This window comes from Pyrus communis, chromosome 14 (assembly GCF_041283825.1).
Source record: "Pyrus communis isolate YQ-2024b chromosome 14, ASM4128382v1, whole genome shotgun sequence".
Taxonomy (NCBI): domain Eukaryota; kingdom Viridiplantae; phylum Streptophyta; class Magnoliopsida; order Rosales; family Rosaceae; genus Pyrus; species Pyrus communis.
The window spans coordinates 18,867,996-18,886,929 of record NC_142578.1 but is presented as its reverse complement, the minus strand read 5'-3'; the positions used below and the strand labels follow the sequence as shown (position 1 = coordinate 18,886,929).

The window sequence follows — 18,934 nt, the reverse complement described above, 5'->3', positions numbered from 1 at the left end:
ATGCCGCCTCGTCGGGAACCACGTCGCTCTGATGAGTCTAGTTTCCCTGATATTGCTCAGTTGGGGGAAGCTATTGCTACTGCCATTCAGTCGGCGATCCGCCCTCCCCAGAGGACTCATCTGGAGACTATGTACAATCTGAAATTGGATAAGTTCGAAGGTAATGAGGGTCATGAGGGCGCAGAGCGATGGTTAGAGCACATAGAGAAGACTTTCCGTGTGTTGCACAATCAGGGGAACCTTCCTGTTGAGAGGTGGGTCGAGACGACCTCATGGTTTCTGGGTACGGAGTCTGCAGCCTGGTGGGAACAGGAGCTTCGCCGTTTGACTCCAGTTGAGAGGACTGATTGGAACGTTTTCAAAGAGTTGTTCAAGAGGAGGTTTGTGCCCCCTGAGTACATTGATCGTAAGAAGCAGGAGTTCACCGAGCTGAGACAGCGGAAGATGACGGCTAATGAGTACTATCGCAGGTTCACTGATCTGTCTCGTTACCACCCAGACGTCACTGGTAATCCGGCGGAGATGCTTCGTCGTTTCCGCCTAGGTACTAAGAAGAAGTGGCATTCGATGACGACTACTACTCACTGTGAGACTTACCAGGATTTTTACGAGATATTGTTGAGGATTGAGGATTCTGAGAACATGTCGAGTGAGAGTGAGGAAGAAGAAAAAGATGGCAATCAGAAGAAAGATGATAAGGGTAAAGGTCAAGCGTCGCTCGGGCCTCGTAGGACTCAGAACTTCAAGAGGGGTAGTGCCAGTTCGAGTTCTTCTAGTGGTGGCTTCAGTGCCACTGGACAGGGACGAGGAGGTAGATTTTCTGGTGGTGCTCGAGGCCAGATGCAGGGTGATGGTGGTCGAGGCAGAGCTCCAGTTTGCCGCAGGTGTAACAACCGGCATTTCGGCGAGTGCAGGCGTGGCAGCAGTGGTTGCTTCACGTGTGGGCAGATGGGACATAGGGCTGCGAATTGTCCCCAGAGTCAGCAGCAGAAACCGCAGCAGACTTTCATGCCACCACCTGCACCGATCCAGCAGATCGAGGGTCCGAGTAGTTATGGCCAGGCAGGTCGAGGTGGTGCCTGCCACTACCAGGGTGATGCTGTTCCTTATGCTCTGGGACAATATCAGTATCCCCAGGATCCCTATTCTCAGGGTGGCTATCCTCAGTATTCTGGCGGTTATATGTCGTATCCTCCAGCTTCAGCCGGCGGTTCTCAGTGGCACCAGGGAGGACAATACCAGCAGGGGGAGATTGCCACTAGTAGTGCAGGGTCTTCGAGACAGTCGGGTCAGCCCAGTCAGGGGCGTGGTACGCAGGGACGCAGTGGTCAGGCGAGTAGAGGTCGTGGCGGACGACAGCAGGGCCAGGGGCGTATTCACAATATTTCTCTGCAGGACGCTCAGAACAACCCGGACTTAATTATGGGTACGTTGAATATTCTTGGTTATTTTGCTAGAGTCTTAATTGATTGTGGAGCTACACATTCTGTGATTTCTCATACATTTGCTCAAGTGACGCAACCTCGCCCCACACCTCTAGGATATGATTTAGAGTTCGCTATGCCTAGATGAGAGAGATGTATTGTAGATCGTGTGTACCTAGGATGTCCAGTGATCGTTGAGGGTGTTGTTTTGCCAGCCGATCTTATCCCGTTAGATATTGTTGACTTTGATGTGATTTTGGGCACTGATTGGTTGCATTTCTACCGTGCCAATATTGATTGTTACGGGAAAGTAGTTACGTTTCACCGTCCTGGACTACCTGTGGTTACTTTTGTGGGTGAGCAGAGTGGGGTGAGACATGGCGTTATTTCGGCTTTGCAAGCGAAAAAGTTGTTGTCTAAAGGTTGCCAGGGGTACCTAGCTCATGTGGTGCTAGATGAGGCTGTTCCTAACAGAGTTGAGGATGTGAGAGTGGTCAGACACTTTCCTGATGTTTTCCCCGAGGATTTACCTGGTTTACCCCCAGATCGAGACGTGGAGTTCACTATTGAGTTGCTTCCAGGTACTAATCCTATTTCTTTGACTCCTTATCGTATGGCTCCCGCGGAGTTAAGGGAATTGAAAGTTCAGTTGCAGGAACTAGTGGATAAGGGGTTTATTTAACCTAGTACTTCGCCTTGGGGCGCTCCAGTTTTGTTTGTGAGAAAGAAAGACGGAACTTTGAGGCTGTGTATCGACTACAGGTAATTGAATTGGGTGACGATTAAAAACCGTTATCCATTGCCTCGTATTGATGATTTGTTTGATCAGCTTCGAGGTGCTTGTGTATTCTCCAAGATTGACTTGAGGTCTGGTTATTATCAGCTGAAGATTAGTAGGGATGACGTTCCTAAGACGGCATTCAGGACTCGTTACGGTCATTACGAGTTTCTGGTTATGCTATTTGGGTTGACGAATGCACCAGCTGCTTTTATGGATTTAATGAACCGGGTGTTCTAGCCGTATTTGGATAGATTTGTTATTGTCTTCATCGACGACATTCTGATGTATTCTAAGTCGAAGGCGGAACATGTTCGACATCTTACTTTGGTGTTGAAGAGGTTGAGGGAACACCAATTATATGCTAAGTTTAGCAAGTGCCAGTTTTGGTTAGATCAAGTTGCGTTTTTGGGGCACATCATTTTAGCTCAGGGTATTTTGGTGGACCCTCAGAAGGTTGCAGCTGTGGAGAGTTGGGAGCAACCGCGAACCGTCACTGAGGTGAGAAGTTTCCTTGGTTTGGCGGGATATTATCGGAGATTCGTTAAGGATTTTTCGGTGATTGCTTTACCGCTGACGAGATTAACGAGGAAAGACGTTAAATTTGAGTGGGATGATAAGTGTGAGTAGAGTTTCCAGCAGTTGAAGCATTGTCTCACTCATGCACCGGTTTTGGCACTCCCAGACGATAGTGGTTTCGAGGTTTATAGCGATGCATCCTTGAATGGTCTGGGATGTGTGTTGATGCAGCATGGTAGGGTGATTGCTTATGCTTCACGACAGTTGAAACCTCATGAGTTGAATTACCCTACACATGATTTAGAGTTGGCCGCTATCATCTTTGCGTTGAAGTTGTGGAGACACTATCTTTATGGGGAGAAATGTAGGATCTTTACAGATCATAAGAGTCTTCAGTACCTTTTTACTCAGAAGGAACTTAATCTTCGTCAACGGAGGTGGATGGAGTTACTCAGCGATTACGACTGCACGATTGATTATCACCCTGGTCGTGCAAACGTAGTGGCCGATGCACTTAGTAGGAAGTCTCAGGGCCGTATCAATGCGTTGTACGCTAGTCGTATTCCTCTTTTGGCGGACTTGCGTGCTACGGGAGTGAGGTTAGAAGCAGAAGATCGAGAAGTGGCGTTACTTGCTAATTTTCAAGTTAGGCCAATTTTAGTTGATCGGGTGCTTGAAGCTCAGGTAGCTGATAGGGAGACCCAAGAACTAATTCAAGCTCAAGATCAAGGAAGGAGGATAGACCTCAAAGTTCGTGATTCAGATGGCATATTGATGCAAGAGGGTAGAATGTTCGTGCCTAATAATTTGGATTTGAAGAAAGAAATTCTCGATGAAGCACATATTTCGGCTACGCCATGCATCCAGGAGCTACTAAGATGTATCATACCATTCGACCCTTTTATTATTGGCCAGGTATGAAGAGGGAGATTGCTGAGTATGTGAGCAGGTGTGCTGTTTGTCAGCAGGTTAAAGTGGAGAGGAAGAAGCCGTTTGGGTTGTTGCAGCCGCTTCCCGTTCCAGAGTGGAAATGGGAAAATATCAATATGGATTTTGTGTACAAGCTACCGCGTACACATAATGGCTTTGACGGCATTTGGGTGATCGTTGATCGGCTCACTAAGTCGGCACATTTTGTTCCAGTGAGAGAGAAGTATTCTTTGGGCCGCTTAGCGGAGTTGTTTATTTCGAAGATTGTGAAGTATCATGGTGTCCTTGTGAGTATTGTCTCGGATCGTGATCCACGATTTACATCGAAGTTTTGGGTGGCTTTTCAGGAAGCTTTGGGCACGAGACTGCTTTACAGTACGGCGTATCATCCACAGACGGACGGACATTCAGACTTTGGAGGATATGTTGCGAGCTTCGGTGTTATAGTTTGGTGATGCTTGGCACCAGCGGTTGGATTTAATGGAATTTGCTTATAACAACAGCTTTCATTCGAGTATCGGCATGGCGCCATTTGAGGCATTGTATGGCAGATCCTGTCGTACACCGTTGTGTTGGTCAGAGATTGGAGAAAGAGTTTTAGTGGGTCTGGAGATTGTTGAGGAGACTACTCAGAATGTTCAGGTAATTAAGTCTAACCTGAAAGCAGCCCAGGACAGGCAGAAGAGTTTAGCAGATCGGCATGCTACGGACAGAGTGTACGAGGTCGGAGATTGGGTATTTCTGAAGCTTTCACCGTGGAGAGGAGTTGTGCGGTTTGGAAAGAAGGGTAAGTTGAGCCCCAGGTACATCGGACCATACATGATCACAGAGCGAGTTGGTGAGGTAGCTTACAGGTTGGAGTTGCCTCCGGAGTTGGCTAGAGTGCATAACGTGTTTCACGTGTCTATGCTTCGACATTATGTTGCTGATCCATCTCACGTGATACTTCATCAACCGTTAGAGATTAATCCAGATTTAACTTATGACGAGGAACCGGTGACGATCATCGATTGGAAGGAAAAAGTTCTGAGGAACAAGACGGTGAACTTAGTGAAAGTTTTGTGGAGGAATCATTCAGTCGAGGAAGCTACGTGGGAAACAGAAGATCGGATGAGGGATTTGTATCCTCGGTTGTTCTTTGACCACTAGGGGTCATTATTTGGTTGTTTTGAATTTCGGGACGAAATTCTCTTAAGGTGGGTAGGTTGTGACATCCCGTCCCGAAAATATCGAAAACTCACGTGTGAAATGACTACTTTGCCCCTAGTTAGTTTCTTTTACGTTTATTGGTTGTTTAGTGTGGTGTTGGCATGTGCTGGGCCACACACTCACATTGTCACTCTCCCTCACCCTCTGTCTTTTTCCCTGTCTCTCTCCCGAGCTCCATTCCTTCCCTTTCTCTTTGGAAACGTACGAACACACACACAACTACACCAAACCATTACAGATCGAAGGAACTAAACCCACATTCGAGCTCGTGAGGCTGAAAGGAGTCTAGTCGTACCATTTTCAGGTAAGGTTATCACCGTTTTCACGTCGATTTCACGAAGTCAGTTTTGAAGTACTATTCATGCAAACGTAAATCCTCACGTTTTAGGGAAAATGAAGCTTGTAGGTGGCTTGGTGGAGTCCCAGGAGTCTCGGAGTACTTCGTTTGAAGGAGTTGGACATCGGAATCGTTGGATTCGAAGTTGGCCGGATTTGGAGTTTGGTGACAGGTGAGATTTCGTAGGTTTTAATCCTTAAAAGTTGTTTGGTCGTGTTCTCCTAGTCTTAGGCTTCGTTTTGGTGTAAAAATCACGAAAATTGGTTGAAAAACGAGAGAGAAATCAAAGGTTGCAGGTTTTGCGATTTTCCGGCGCCGGCGACGGCACCAGAGGTTCGCCGGGGAAGGAGACGGAATACTCCTGACGCCGTTAACGGAATCTGTCAAAACTGACTGAATATTCCTTACGGCGTCAGTTGACGCCGTCAGCGTGCCTGCGCGTGGGGGCGCATGCGGCTGTGGAAAATTTTTCTAAAAATTTGGGTGTGATCCTGAGGTTGTGTAGAGCACGTTGGTATATTCATTTGTCTAATTTGAGCAATGTATGAGAAGTTATTACGAGAAGTTGGTTATGTGCCTTAAAATTAACGTTTTTATAGTTGTTTCGCATATAGGTGATACGTATCCCGAGGACGAGCGTGGTCACTCGAGGCAGGGGGGCTACGACCCTTCCACATACCAGTGAGTGGGCTTTTGGTTTTCCGTATATACCTATATACTATATTTTTCCCAGAAATTGATTAAATGGTTATCAGTTATATGCCATGCATTACATTATCGTTATTCATGCATCGTTGGTTACGTTAGTAGTTGCATATATATATACATATGCATATTGGGTGCTGTGGACGCACAGGTAAGTGCCAGGTAGGTGTTATCCATATTTACATTCAGTAGTGGTTTGAGATGCTTAGAGAGCTCATAACCTGCACCCCCGATGTTAGTGCTCCCGCCCAGAGTAGGGCACAGTCCTTTACGTGATGTTCACCTTCCGCACCACACGCTCAGCTTGGATCCAAGTTAGGTGCACAGTCCTGTCGTACAGACCACATTAGGTGGTTCCGACTCGTAGGTGATCCGCGATTATTCGCACAGCCTTCACGTGATCGTAGCACTAGAGCGTATATATGTATTACACCCAGGCCTGTCGTACATACCACTTTAGGTGGTTCCGACTCGTGGGCAGGTTCAGTTATTGAGTTTGAGATTTGAGCTCTACATGCAGCCGTACAGGTCACGTTAGGTGACTCCGGCTGCCAGATTATATGTTATTGTTATGATTTATACCTGAGCACTTGCATTTCATTATGAGATTTTGACATGGCATATTCTTGAGCATGATTGGCACATCTATATACATACGTATATATGTTTATTTTCTGGGAAGTATACAGGTTTTACGGCGAGGGGTTAGAATGTATTTTCTAAATGGTTTTCGAAAAGCTTTGTTTTTGCCCACTCACGCTTTTGTTTTGCGCCCCTCTAGGTTCTAGTTGCTTAGCAGATTCGGTGGTTTCCCAGAGGGTTTTCCCGGCATTTCTGACAGACACTCACTAGCGTAGGGTCACCTTCGGGTGTATTATTGTCGAAACATTTTTCTTTGGACTGCTGTAGACTTAATGCTCTGAACTTAGCGTCTCACTTACGCTAGCACATGTTTTTAGTACCTTGTATGCTAGTTTTTAATTATTCGTACTTTTTTATATTACTATTTTTATCAGCTTCCGCACGTGCACATGGTTACGTCACCTCAGTGTGACGGCCAACACGCCCTGATCTCGGTCGGGGTGTGTCACCGATAAAAATATCTAATTGGACTCATAGGTGTCGAATTCAATACCAAATTAGATTGCCAATTGTATGGCTTAACCAAACTCCCTATTCTCTTAATGTAAAATATATCATTGTACTAATATATATATATATATATATATATGTGCCCGAAATGTTATTTTGAACATATAGACGATATACTCAAAATATCTACGATATTATATCTATAAATGAATGTCAATATGGACATCGTATCACCAATATCTACACTATCTCGATACTATATACATCGTACCAACAATATCTACACTTCTCTATACTATATTGGTTGAAGTGCCAATTTAGTCCTTGAACTATCACCTCAGTGAAAATTAGGTTCCTGAATTATTTCTTTTAGTAAAAAAAGTCAAGTCCTTAAATTCAATTATAATTGTTAATTTCATCCATACTATTATATTCACAACTAATTTTTCCAATTTTTTGTCAACTTAAGGCACTTGACATACTTTAGAGTGTAACACCATTATTTTCTCACCTCTAAACCCTTAACATTCATACAGGTTATGAATCTAACGTCTAATTTACCCTCTAAAATTAACTCCATATGCTATTTCTTTATGAAAAATTACCAATCTACCCTCCAATGTGTATCACATGCAAGTAACGTGACTTAAATTGAAGGAAAATTGAATATACTAGTTTTGAATCTAATATTAGGGATGTGATTGGAAGATTTTTAAAATTCAATGGTTGATTTTATGAAAAAATAGTTTAGGAACCTAACTTTCACTTAGGTAATAATTCAAGGACTAAATTGATAATTCACCCTACCATATTTATACAAGGTACTTTAAACATTTCCATCCTTTCACCCATGTCACTTGTGTATTCCTATTTCTATGAAAAACATCATTTATGGTATTTCAATCTATATACCGGGACATGACATTAGTTCTTTCTCCCATACTTGAATCAATTGGAATTAAAAGATGAATCTATTTTTGTCAATAAAAAATAGAGAGGCAAATGCTTATTCATTTGATTCGCACATTCCCTGAGTAGCTGAGACATTAAGGAATATCCAGATAAAGCGTCTATCTTTCCATTTTAGCAACTAAAGTTTGAAGTCCTTTAGCTAATTTCTCAAGAAGGAATTAGGGTTTTTTTTTGGGGGGGGGGGGGGAAGATGAGAGGAAAAAGTGGTATTTATTTTTTATTTTTAAATTTTATTAGTTAATTATTATTTAATATTTTACTTCACATGCAAGTTTGATGGTTTAAAAATATGTCACATCATCAGTTAACGTATGACTTAACAGACGTGCTAATGGATGTATCAAAGTGACATAAAAATCAAAATTTAGGCATGAAAGTGAGACAAAAAAGTTAGCAAAGTGCAATTTTTGGGTAGGGTAATAGTTGAAAGATTTGTTAATGTGTTTAAGTAAAAAGTTACTAATTATAATCAAGGTAGTTAACAAGTTCAAATATTTGTTAAGACATTTTCAGTTGTAGATTAATTAAGGGAAAAAAAATTTAATCTTGTTGCCAATTGGTTAAGTGAGAGTTATTAGTTATAATTCTCAACCATCTGGATTTGTAAGTATAAAAGTATCCTAATTCATCGTTAAAAATACAAAAATCTATCAATTTAGAAATTTCTCCATTTGATTCTTAGCCAGGGTCACGTGCGTCGTGAAGACTTACCACGTGAGGTCAATCCGTTTGGACAATTTTTTTTTGTGGGAAAGAATCTGTTTGGACTTCTACAGTACACAAGAAGCAAATCTCTCCACCTTCGTCCTCTCTTTCTCTCTTCTCTTTCTCTCACATCCTGAAATTCTCAGTGGATCTGTTTGGTTGGTGGGAAATTGGGAGTGACCCAGTTGGGGAATTGAAGAAATGGGAGGTGGGCAGGCGTTTGAATGGAAATTGGGGCAGATGATAATGGTGGGTCTGCTGCTGATGGTTGGTTGCTTCTATGCTGGAACTCTACATGCCAACAATGCTACCATTTATGCATCTCAGCTAAGCTCCTCCAGTTCTCCTCCGTCCCCTGGTTTGTTCTCTCTCTCTCCATATATATATGTACGAGCTTGTTTTGCAGACCAAGTCAGATTTAAGACTGCATTGTATTTGAAATTTTTGTTTGCGGGATAAAAAGGTTAGCTTGAATCAAATATTTGTGGCGATTCTTAGTAAATGTGTCATTTTTTTTTTACCATCTATTTATAGACCGTTTGTTTTTTGTTTTCTATTTATGTTTTCTGCAAATTGATGTACATAATGTTACAGCATGTTTAATTTGGATTTCAAAGTTAATCATCTAGATGGGAAGTGACAAAATGTTTTGGTTTGATGTATACGATGTTACAGCATGTCAAATTTCGCTATGTCTTCGATGTTTAAATTTGATCAGTTCAACAGTTGGGGTTTGGTTTCGGATCATTCTAATAGCCAATTTACCAAATTTATGGTGACAATATTTGATTGGGACTCTCAGTGGTACTGCCATTTTTCTTTTTATTTTTAATCTTTAAAAGTAGATCGGGAATGCCTGAGAAACAGAGAAAGGGAATCTAGGCATCGCTTTTAATTTCTAGAAAGCTCAAATATTGTTAGCACTGTAATTTCAAAGATGGCGTCTAGTTGTAAACTAAAAATATTTGTTTCTGTATGCTATTGGTTTTTGGAATTGAATCTACTTGTGATAAATGGTGTTGCAGGTACTTCAACATTTACGAATACAATTGCTCTTACTTACAGAAAAACACCACCGTTGATCCCAGAGACGGGTATCAATGTATGCCCATTGAATTTAAATGAGTACATTCCCTGCCATGATGTTGCTTATGTAAAAACTTTGCTTCCAAGCTTGGACACCAATAGAAGAGAAGAACTAGAGAGGCACTGCCCTCCCATTGAAAAGCGCTTGTTTTGCTTGGTTCCACCACCAAAAGATTATAAGAAACCAATAAGATGGCCAACCAGCAGGGATTATGTGTGGCGAAGCAATGTGAATCATACACATCTTGCTGAAGTCAAAGGAGGACAAAATTGGGTGCATCCAAAAGATCAATTCTGGTGGTTCCCTGGTGGTGGTACTCATTTTAAGCACGGTGCACCCGAGTACATTCAAAGGTATCTGTAATCATTATATTTACCTTCTGTTGCTTTTGATGTCCTTCATTTCCTCGACACTAGAATTAGTATTTACAACAATTAGGCATATGATTATCTCTTAATTAACTTTACCGGATTTTGCAGATTGGGAGATATGGTAACAAATGGAACCGGTGATCTACGTTCTGCAGGAGTTAGTCAAGTCTTGGATGTCGGTTGTGGGGTTGCCAGTTTTTCTGCTTTTCTTCTTGCCTTGGATATACAAACAATGTCCTTTGCTCCAAAGGATGGTCATGAGAATCAAATTCAATTTGCTTTAGAGAGAGGCATTGGTGCAATGATTTCTGCTATAGCAACAAAACAAATGCCATATCCCTCTAGCTCTTTTGAAATGGTTCATTGTTCTAGGTGTCGAGTTGATTGGCATGAAAATGGTATTTTTCTATCCTAAACTTTGTTTATATTGGTGTTTTAGTTGTCCATAGGTATTGCTAGATCTCTACTACAGAATCTGTTCATTTGAGTTTTGGAGCCTGCTGATTTGATCTCGAATTATCGAGGTCTTATAAAAAAATCTTGAATTAACTTTGCAAGAGTTCACACGGACACCAAAAACCATTGACATCTCAGTCTCCACTCCTTATGAATATGAGGTGGCTTCAGTAAGAGGATATTCATTAGGTCAAACACTGAACTAGATAATGTTTTTTTAGATGGGATGAAAGGTACAAAGAAGCAATATGCTAGATTTGGTGAGGCCAATTTTGACCATTAATGGGTTTATAAGCTTACAATGTTAATCCTATTAGTATATTTTTAGTTTTTGTATCTTCATGGAGTTTGCTTATTGTGTGTTTTGTTGTAATTTGTTTTGTGCAGATGGCATTTTGCTAAAAGAAGTGAATCGCCTTTTGCGTTCTAATGGGTACTTTGTCTATTCAGCCCCACCTGCTTATAAGAAGGATAAATATTATCCTATAATTTGGGAGAAGTTAATGAATCTGACTTCAGCAATGTGCTGGAAACTCATTGCTCGAAAAGTTCAGACTGCGATCTGGATTAAACAAGATGATCTGTCATGCCTCCAGCACAATTCTGAACAGAAGCTTGTAGATTTATGTGATGCTGGGGATGATTCCAAGTCATCATGGAATACACAGCTGAGGAATTGTATACAAGTTAGGGGTGCACAATCAGATTCTCCAAAACTTGCTTCTAGACCTGAGCGCCTTTCAGTATACTCAGAGAGTCTTAGCAGAATAGGTTTGTCCCTTTTCTTTATTTATATGACAAGCCTTTCTGTTTCTCTTTCATTTTTCTCCTAAACCCTTGTTGTTGTAAAGATGTTTTTTGGTACCATATGTGAGGCTGCATTTGATGCCTATTAACATTAAACTACTTCAATGACCTTTATCTATTTAGTTAGTTACATGAGACGGATTACTAGCGTACCACTTTTGGTTTATTATTATTATTTTTTTTAATGTTTAGAAAACAAAGTTATCCAGTCTGATTCCATCAATATGTCATATGTTTATAACAGGTGTTACTCAAGAGGTATTTTCTTTAGAGACTGCCTTTTGGCAAGATCAAGTTCAGCGTTACCGGAGGTTGCTGAATGTCAATAAGACAGAAATACGAAATGTCATGGACATGAATGCATTTTGTGGTGGATTTGCTGTGGCTTTAAATGACTCGCCTACATGGGTGATGAATATAGTTCCTGCAAGCATGAGCAATACATTGTCTGCCATTTACAATCGTGGTCTGATTGGTGCTTTCCATGATTGGTAAGTTCTTTTTCTATTACCTAAATGCGGAATATTCTGCTCCCCCCCACAAAAAAGAATTAGTATTGGCCATCTAATCCATGTTTAATGTAGGTGCGAACCATTTTCCACTTATCCACGTACCTATGATCTGTTACATGCCAACCACCTCTTCTCTCATTATAAGAACCTGGGGCAACAAGGTTGCGTATTGGCGGATATCCTTCTAGAGATGGACAGGATGATCAGACCTCAGGTAATAATTCCGATTTAATGTTATCTCTTATTTTTCTTTGTGTGGAGTTTCAGAAACATAAAGTTAAAGAATATCAAGAAAGAGAAAAAGAAAGGAAAAAAAAAATTTTATATAGTCATGGCTAGTAATATAATTACATTTCACATACTAAGTTTCAATTCCAACTTTTATCATCGTCATCGTCATCTTCTTCCTTCCCTTGTTACATGCATATGGAGTCGGACATAAATTCACACCTGCCCTTGTTTATCATGTTTGGTGTCATTGTTAAATTTGCACTCCCCATGTTATTTGTTCTACTAATTCTTATGCCCCTTCTTTCTAATGCGTTACTTCATGTTTTCTGTTTTGTGACAAGTGCTTTATCAGATGTGTCCAATAAACTTTGTCATCAGCAAACAACAAACTTCATGTGATGTCCGCTTATATATCTTTAGTTATTTCTTCCAGCACTATTTTAAATAGATAAGGACCTAGTGCCATTATCCTACCTATATTGGGAGCTCATTATATCTATACATGAAATATTTACTTTAGCTTTTGTCTTGTTCTACAACATTTTAGATCATTTTCATGTTGTTGAGTAGAACTCCTTTTCTCTATCAAACCACGAAGAGATTTCTTGCCACTCCTTTATGTTCGAAGTTTCTTATTATTCAGACTTATACTGAGTTATTGTGCAGGGATTCATTATCATTAGGGATGTGGAAACCATTACAGCAAGGATCCAGGATCTTGCCCCAAAATTTTTATGGGAGGTTGAATCGCATATGCTGGAAAACATAGAGAAGAAACCTGAAACTGTGTTAATTTGTAGGAAGAAGTTTTGGGCAATCGTCTGAAATGCACCAACAGAACTTTGCCATTACAAGTTTTATTCTGACTATGTAGATTGCCTGTACCATGATACCATGATACTTATTGACACTTAAGTGTGGGTTATTGAGGAACCCACCCTCGGCTGCACTTGGCTATTGTTACGGTTAAAAGAGCTGCGGATGGGAGTGCAGGGAGCAGTAGTAAGAACAGCCATGTTGATGGCAATGAAATTGAATGCGGTTGCCAGAGACAAGTGCAACTACATATTCCGTTTTTGTAAAGTTCCGAGACTGATTAATTATCAACCATAGCCTTGTTTGTTGCCGTTGAGTAGTTAATCAGCTCAGATGCTAAAATTTGAGATGCATGTGTTGTATAAACTCTGATTACAGGTAACTAATATCTCGATGAAATATGATTAGATTTTCATATATCTTAATTTGATCTGTAATTTTTCTGCTTACTGAAGTTTTAGTTTACTGTTGCAATTGGTGGATCCTCTTGGTGGATTGGATCTTCCTCTTCAACCCGATGCATCCCGGGTTCAAACTCTCCCTCCTCTCCGTAGCTTAAATGAATCTAGTGTAGACTATCCTATCAGCCGTCAAAAGTTTCAGTCTACTGTTAACTGTGTCAGTGTAGCATTGAAAATCAACTTATGTGATGCACAACTGCTCCTTTGTGGTTGAGTGGTTTGGATGATTCATGTTCCCTTGGCAGTGTGGTTTTGGTTGTAGTTATTTTCCTGGTAATTGGTTGCAGTTCTTACGTGGACTTAGGGCTCCATTACACCACAAATTACACTTTTTTTCGAGTTTGATTTCGTTTTCGGGTTGCTTGGTGGGCAGAATTTAGAGGGTTGAGACAGTACTTGTGGTTGGAAGTTAGAAATTGGTGTTGATACTCAAAAAATGAAGTTTTAAGTTTGCTTTGTGCGAACTGGATTGAGGGTGGGCTGGACTGGATTGTGACTAAATCAACTAGTCAAGTACTGAAGATTACCACAGCTCCCCGGTTCAAATTATCGTATTAACGTAGAATATCGCTTGTACTAAAAAAATTACTTAACACTTCCGCAAAACAATATAGAGAGTCATTTATTTACCTTCTCTAAATTAGAAGAAATTCTATGGTCCAAAACCCAGACCATGTAATTCCTCTGGCCCAAGACACATTAAACACCACATACCCCACTTCTCTTGATTTTGAGGCCCACGCATATCCTACTCTGGTCTCACTATCTTTCTCACACTCACCCCAATTCGATTCCCCTACCCAAGAATCTCTCCCAAATTAGATTGTTTCTTGTCTTTTCAGTGGGAATGGTTAGTACTCTTGTTGTATTACCCCCAAAAACAAATCACACCTACAACATGCAGTATTTTAGCTTTTCCTTCCCCTTCTTAAAATTAAGAAACAAAACTATCTAGTTCTTAGTTTTTGTAATTTATGCTTCTATCTTGTATTTGTTTTTCTCATTACGAAGTTTTAGTTCACTCTAACCTGAATCAGGAAACGAGAGATTTAAATTCAGAGCCTAAAGAAAGTACATTCGCTCCGTCAATGTAGTTACATCCCAATTTTCTAGTAATTTCAAAAAGAGGTCATTTACATATGGTACCATATCCGGGTGAATAGGGGCGGAGTTTTTTCTACTTAAGCGTTTCGTCCCGAGTTTAAAACTCTCCATTTTCCTTAATTATTGTAAGAATAATGCTACATTTACTATCTAATTATACCATCACTTGTATTATCTTTCTAATAGAAATATAATCCATCAATACATGTAGCTCTTTATAAATAGTAAGAATAATATTTTTATTATTGCAAGGCTAACCCATTTATTCTTCTTAGATGCGTCGAGAGAGGGAGAAGGGGTAGGCCACTAATAATAATTTGAAGGTGATATGACAAGTCAACCCCACGCTTTGTCCTCTTTGCCCCCACAATTATATTATGATTATCAATTTATTCACCCAATTAATTATCAGTTTAGTATTTATTTCTGTTGCACTTGCATTGCCTCTTCTTCTTCTGATTTTTAAGGTTTGCAAGAAATTTTAGCCTTTTATCAAACACAAACTGGACATACGCTTAAAATTTTTGCTTCTTCTGCTGGGATTTTATGAACTCGATTATTGTGCTGTACATATGGATGGACACAATGGATAAAGAGAAATGCTATCGAGAGACTCTCAAAGTGAGACTCTCCAAAGACTCTTCTTCACTTCAGAATTTTGACACAATATTTTATAATGTTAACACAAAAATTTTGACCCATATATATGAAAGAAGTTGGGGTTGTAATATGTATCAGTTGCAACATGTTACTAGCATCACAACACACGCAGTAATGCATAGAGAATGAAAGTGAACAAACCTGCACTGATGAGAGCCATTTAATTCAGTGAATTGCAAGGTGTCTTCTCCTCTCTTCTAGCAGAAGAGTTTCAGCAAGTAATAGGGATTGCTCGAGTAATGAAACATGGTCTAGAGAGAGCAGGGACATCCTTATTGTAGCTCTGAGGGTTTCCACCAATACCGCCTATTATGGTAATTGGATTGAAAAAGATTACATAAGGAGCATAATATATATGTCAAGACGTATGTACAATTTTTTTATATGTAACTCAATATATATATTTGTTGGGGAATTTTTAGGCTGAGTTAGATTTGGGTTTTGACGGGTATCCTTCGTTCTCTTGGTTTGTTTGAATACCAAGTCCTAATATACCTTGAAAGAATTAGTGTGTCATAGGAAGTATTTCGGTTGAATTAATGGCTCAAAGACAACATGATTAAGCAAATAATGGCTTGCTTAAGTGATATGTGGTGTGGAAGCTAGAAGTTTACCAGTTTAGTGTGAGAGAGAACTTTGTATGGTTATGTGATGTTTAGGGATAGGTAATTTGGACTTCCTAAGGTTCTAAGGGAACTTCTATTGACTGAGGAAGATCAAAGGAAGCTAGGAGGAACCATAAGATTGTAAGAAAATGGCTATCTCTAGGATTCTAGTTTGCTTGCACTTAGAGAGTGATTTCCCTTGCTTGGTGCGATACAACCTTTGAATTCCCCTCTCTCCCTCTCTCTAACATTCTGTCCCCCCTACATTGAGTTGAACATCCCCTTTTGTAGGTCCATAGTCATCTTTACATGCTTCCTTTGAGAATCTCTAGGCTTCTCTGTCTTCTCCCATTATAGCTAAGTCTTCATTCCTCTTTTTTCTAGCGCAACTACGACCTTCCTTTTTGGTGTAAAAATATGAGCATCGCTACTCCCTTGAAGACAATGGCATGCGCTGTTCCCAAAGCGCTGCTTCCCCAAGTCAACTTCCATAGGTGTTAATTCTGGTAATGCGTCTCTTTGCTTTCGTCCATCATTCTCCTATGTGAGCTAGGAAGAGAAAGTCTCCATAGGTGTTAATTCTGGTAATGCGTCTCCTTGCTTTCGTCAATCATTCTCCTATGTGAGCTAGGAAGAGAAAGTCCACCTTTCTCCTCATTAAATGCAGGCTCTGCGTTGTCCTTTGCGTGAACTTAAGGCTTTAAGTCTGGTTTTAACTAGATTGGTTGGCTTGCTAGGGAAAAGGGAAAACAAGGTTTGAGTTTGTTCTCTCTCAGCCTTACCTACACAAAATTCAAAGATTGTGAGCTTGTATCTTTGGGATCCCAAGCAGCCCAAAGTCCTTCATAATCTTGACCCCATGTAGGCTTGATAAACTTCCGTAACCATCCACACCATGATTTACTTGGCAAGCCCTGACATGTGGTTTGTTGTCATTTTAGCGCGAATAATAGTCAGCATTATAAAGCTTGGCGTAGTGAATATGCATGGATTTGCATGGGTATGGCATGATTTATACAAACATCCGATCGTGAATTATCATTACTTTAATAGCATGGCATGATTGTGTATATTTTCCTTTCTCGTTCCCGCACATTAGCACATGTTTAAGTTTGGCTAGGAACTTTTATGATAATCGGACCTTGAGATATGATTGGGCCTGCATGTGACATTTTTGAACTCTGAAAATATTTTATTTACTGATCTAGGTGTTACATTTCTCAAACATTGTCTCTAAAATTTAGTCAATGGGCACTAGGCATCCTTTTCTAACTTATAGATATCTCCCAAAATTTGGTTTTCTGGCTTGTGAGTGGAGTAGTAAGGACTACAGTATATTCTATCTCTTCTATCAATAATCACTTGCATCCATTCAAATTTGGCCATATATATTATTGTTGCTAAGAATGTTACGCTAAAAAGGCCAAAGACATTTTAATTAACTACTAAATTAGTTGGTTACTTATATTATTAAAATGATGAATGAAACTTGGCATGAATTGGAGGGGGATTAAAATTATGGATTTTGTTGCGAATTCAGTAGCAGCTGGAAAAAATATACTTTTACTTTTTCAACTAAAATTAGTTGCTGGTGTGGTGCTTGAAGATTTCGTGTCCTTTGTTCACCGTTACTTAACAAGTACATATGATGCCTCATGAGCTTGAACCAAACTCTTTAACGGATTCTTATCTTCTACTTGCCAATTTTGCTAATACTTGTCCGCTCTTTCCCTGACAGTAAAAGCAATTAACTTCTAGTTTTGGGTATAAATTGCACTTTGTGGTCTTTAAAAGCAGACATATCATAATCCAAGCATCCGTACTGCCAAACTTTCGTAACGGAGGCCTACGCGTGAAGATTTGGTACGTGAAGAGATTAAAGTTTCATAATCCACTATCTAATTAATAAGCTTTGCAAAATCCTCACGCTTTCTTTTTTACTTTCCAGATTTCATGCAAGATGTGCAAGAAAGGAGTTGTGATTGTGCAGTCAAATGGTACAAAGAGAAACCATATGAATATTGTCAATATTTTTGGTGGGCCATAAATAAATATTACGTCTGCTTCTCATTATTTAACTATTTGTAAAATTTTAATGCGTTTTCTAACTTTCGAAGCTCATTTATAAATATGATCAAAAATAGAAGTCACTGAGTTTGTGTAATGGATTATCAACACTTCGAAATACATGAACTTATCTCTTCTAAAAATTTCCAGCAAAAACTGCTTCATGCATAAATTGTCATATTATACTTTTTTTATTTTTGCTTCTAATTAAACATTTTTCTAATCCACAAAGATGACTGTCAAAGAGGCTACTTTTTTTACAAGAGTTTTAGGGCCTGAGTGGTGAGGTGGATGAGACAAGTGATGACACATTAAAATGGACTCAAGTCCATTACCGCTGTTTGATGCCATGCGATCAAAATGGCATCATGGACGAGATTTCTACTTTGGTTGCAAGTCCAAAATAGGACGGGATATGTAACCCTACCACAATTCCTAAGTTGTGCTCTAATTCTTGGAGATTATTATAGGTTCCAAAACCCTCATGCATCCACTTATTTTCACTTTATTTTCTACAACTCTACAATAGCACGCATGAAGAAAGGGGTTAACTTTTTCACTAATATAAAATAAGGGTCACTTAATAGTTTTCTTGTGTATGAAACATTGAGAAATCCTCATTTCTATCAATTTTCTTCGACTTTGAGTCATTTATTGACACGCATAATTCTCGTTTGAGTCTAAAATTGAACTATGATGTTTAAATTTTCTCACATTGATCCCTAAAGTTTTGAAATTGCATCATTTTACATCTTTAGTATATTTCAACGTGTATTATCCATTAAATTGATGAGTATTTTAGGCTGTGTGGTGCAAATGTGATTTACATGACAACTTCAGTTACGAATTTTATTCTAACCATGTCGCCAATTGATTAAACATTGAAATAAATCATTAGATGAAAGACTTAAATTGATAAATTAAAACCTTTATAAAGTCATAAATGTGGGACCATACAAATTTTATAACTTTAGGGAGGTCATTAGCTAGTGGTGTAGTTAAATAATATTATTTATTGACTTATTTCCTAGATATGATGCTTGGGGCGCCAAACATTTTATTTCTTACACATGTATTTTCTTTACT

At 39.6% G+C, this 18,934-nt stretch overlaps 2 protein-coding genes across 2 annotated transcripts; both read left to right on the top strand.

Annotated features, from left to right (window-relative positions):
* LOC148691335 (uncharacterized) lies at nt 1–5,950 on the top strand. The gene is made up of 2 exons (XM_088684548.1): nt 1–1,426; nt 5,812–5,950. The coding sequence occupies exons 1-2, from the start codon at nt 1–3 to the stop codon at nt 5,880–5,882; spliced, it is 1,497 nt and encodes a 498-aa protein (XP_088540674.1). The 3' UTR covers nt 5,883–5,950.
* Nucleotides 5,951–8,701: 2,751 nt separating this feature from the next.
* On the top strand, nt 8,702–13,368 carry LOC137712881 (putative methyltransferase PMT7). The gene is made up of 7 exons (XM_068452061.2): nt 8,702–9,029; nt 9,697–10,111; nt 10,238–10,527; nt 10,973–11,356; nt 11,637–11,883; nt 11,977–12,118; nt 12,802–13,368. The coding sequence occupies exons 1-7, from the start codon at nt 8,873–8,875 to the stop codon at nt 12,958–12,960; spliced, it is 1,794 nt and encodes a 597-aa protein (XP_068308162.2). The 5' UTR covers nt 8,702–8,872; the 3' UTR covers nt 12,961–13,368.
* The last annotated feature ends 5,566 nt before the right edge of the window (nt 13,369–18,934 follow it).

Excerpts from the sequence above, each read along its gene's own strand:
- LOC148691335 (XM_088684548.1), top strand. The coding sequence starts at position 1 with ATGCCGCCTCGTCGGGAACCACGTCGCTCTGATGAGTCTAGTTTCCCT. Across the intron at positions 1,427-5,811 it reads CAACCCGGACTTAATTATGG|GTGATACGTATCCCGAGGAC; the intron begins GTACGTTGAATA and ends TTTCGCATATAG.
- LOC137712881 (XM_068452061.2), top strand. The coding sequence starts at position 8,873 with ATGGGAGGTGGGCAGGCGTTTGAATGGAAATTGGGGCAGATGATAATG. Across the intron at positions 11,884-11,976 it reads ATTGGTGCTTTCCATGATTG|GTGCGAACCATTTTCCACTT; the intron begins GTAAGTTCTTTT and ends TGTTTAATGTAG. Across the intron at positions 12,119-12,801 it reads ACAGGATGATCAGACCTCAG|GGATTCATTATCATTAGGGA; the intron begins GTAATAATTCCG and ends GTTATTGTGCAG.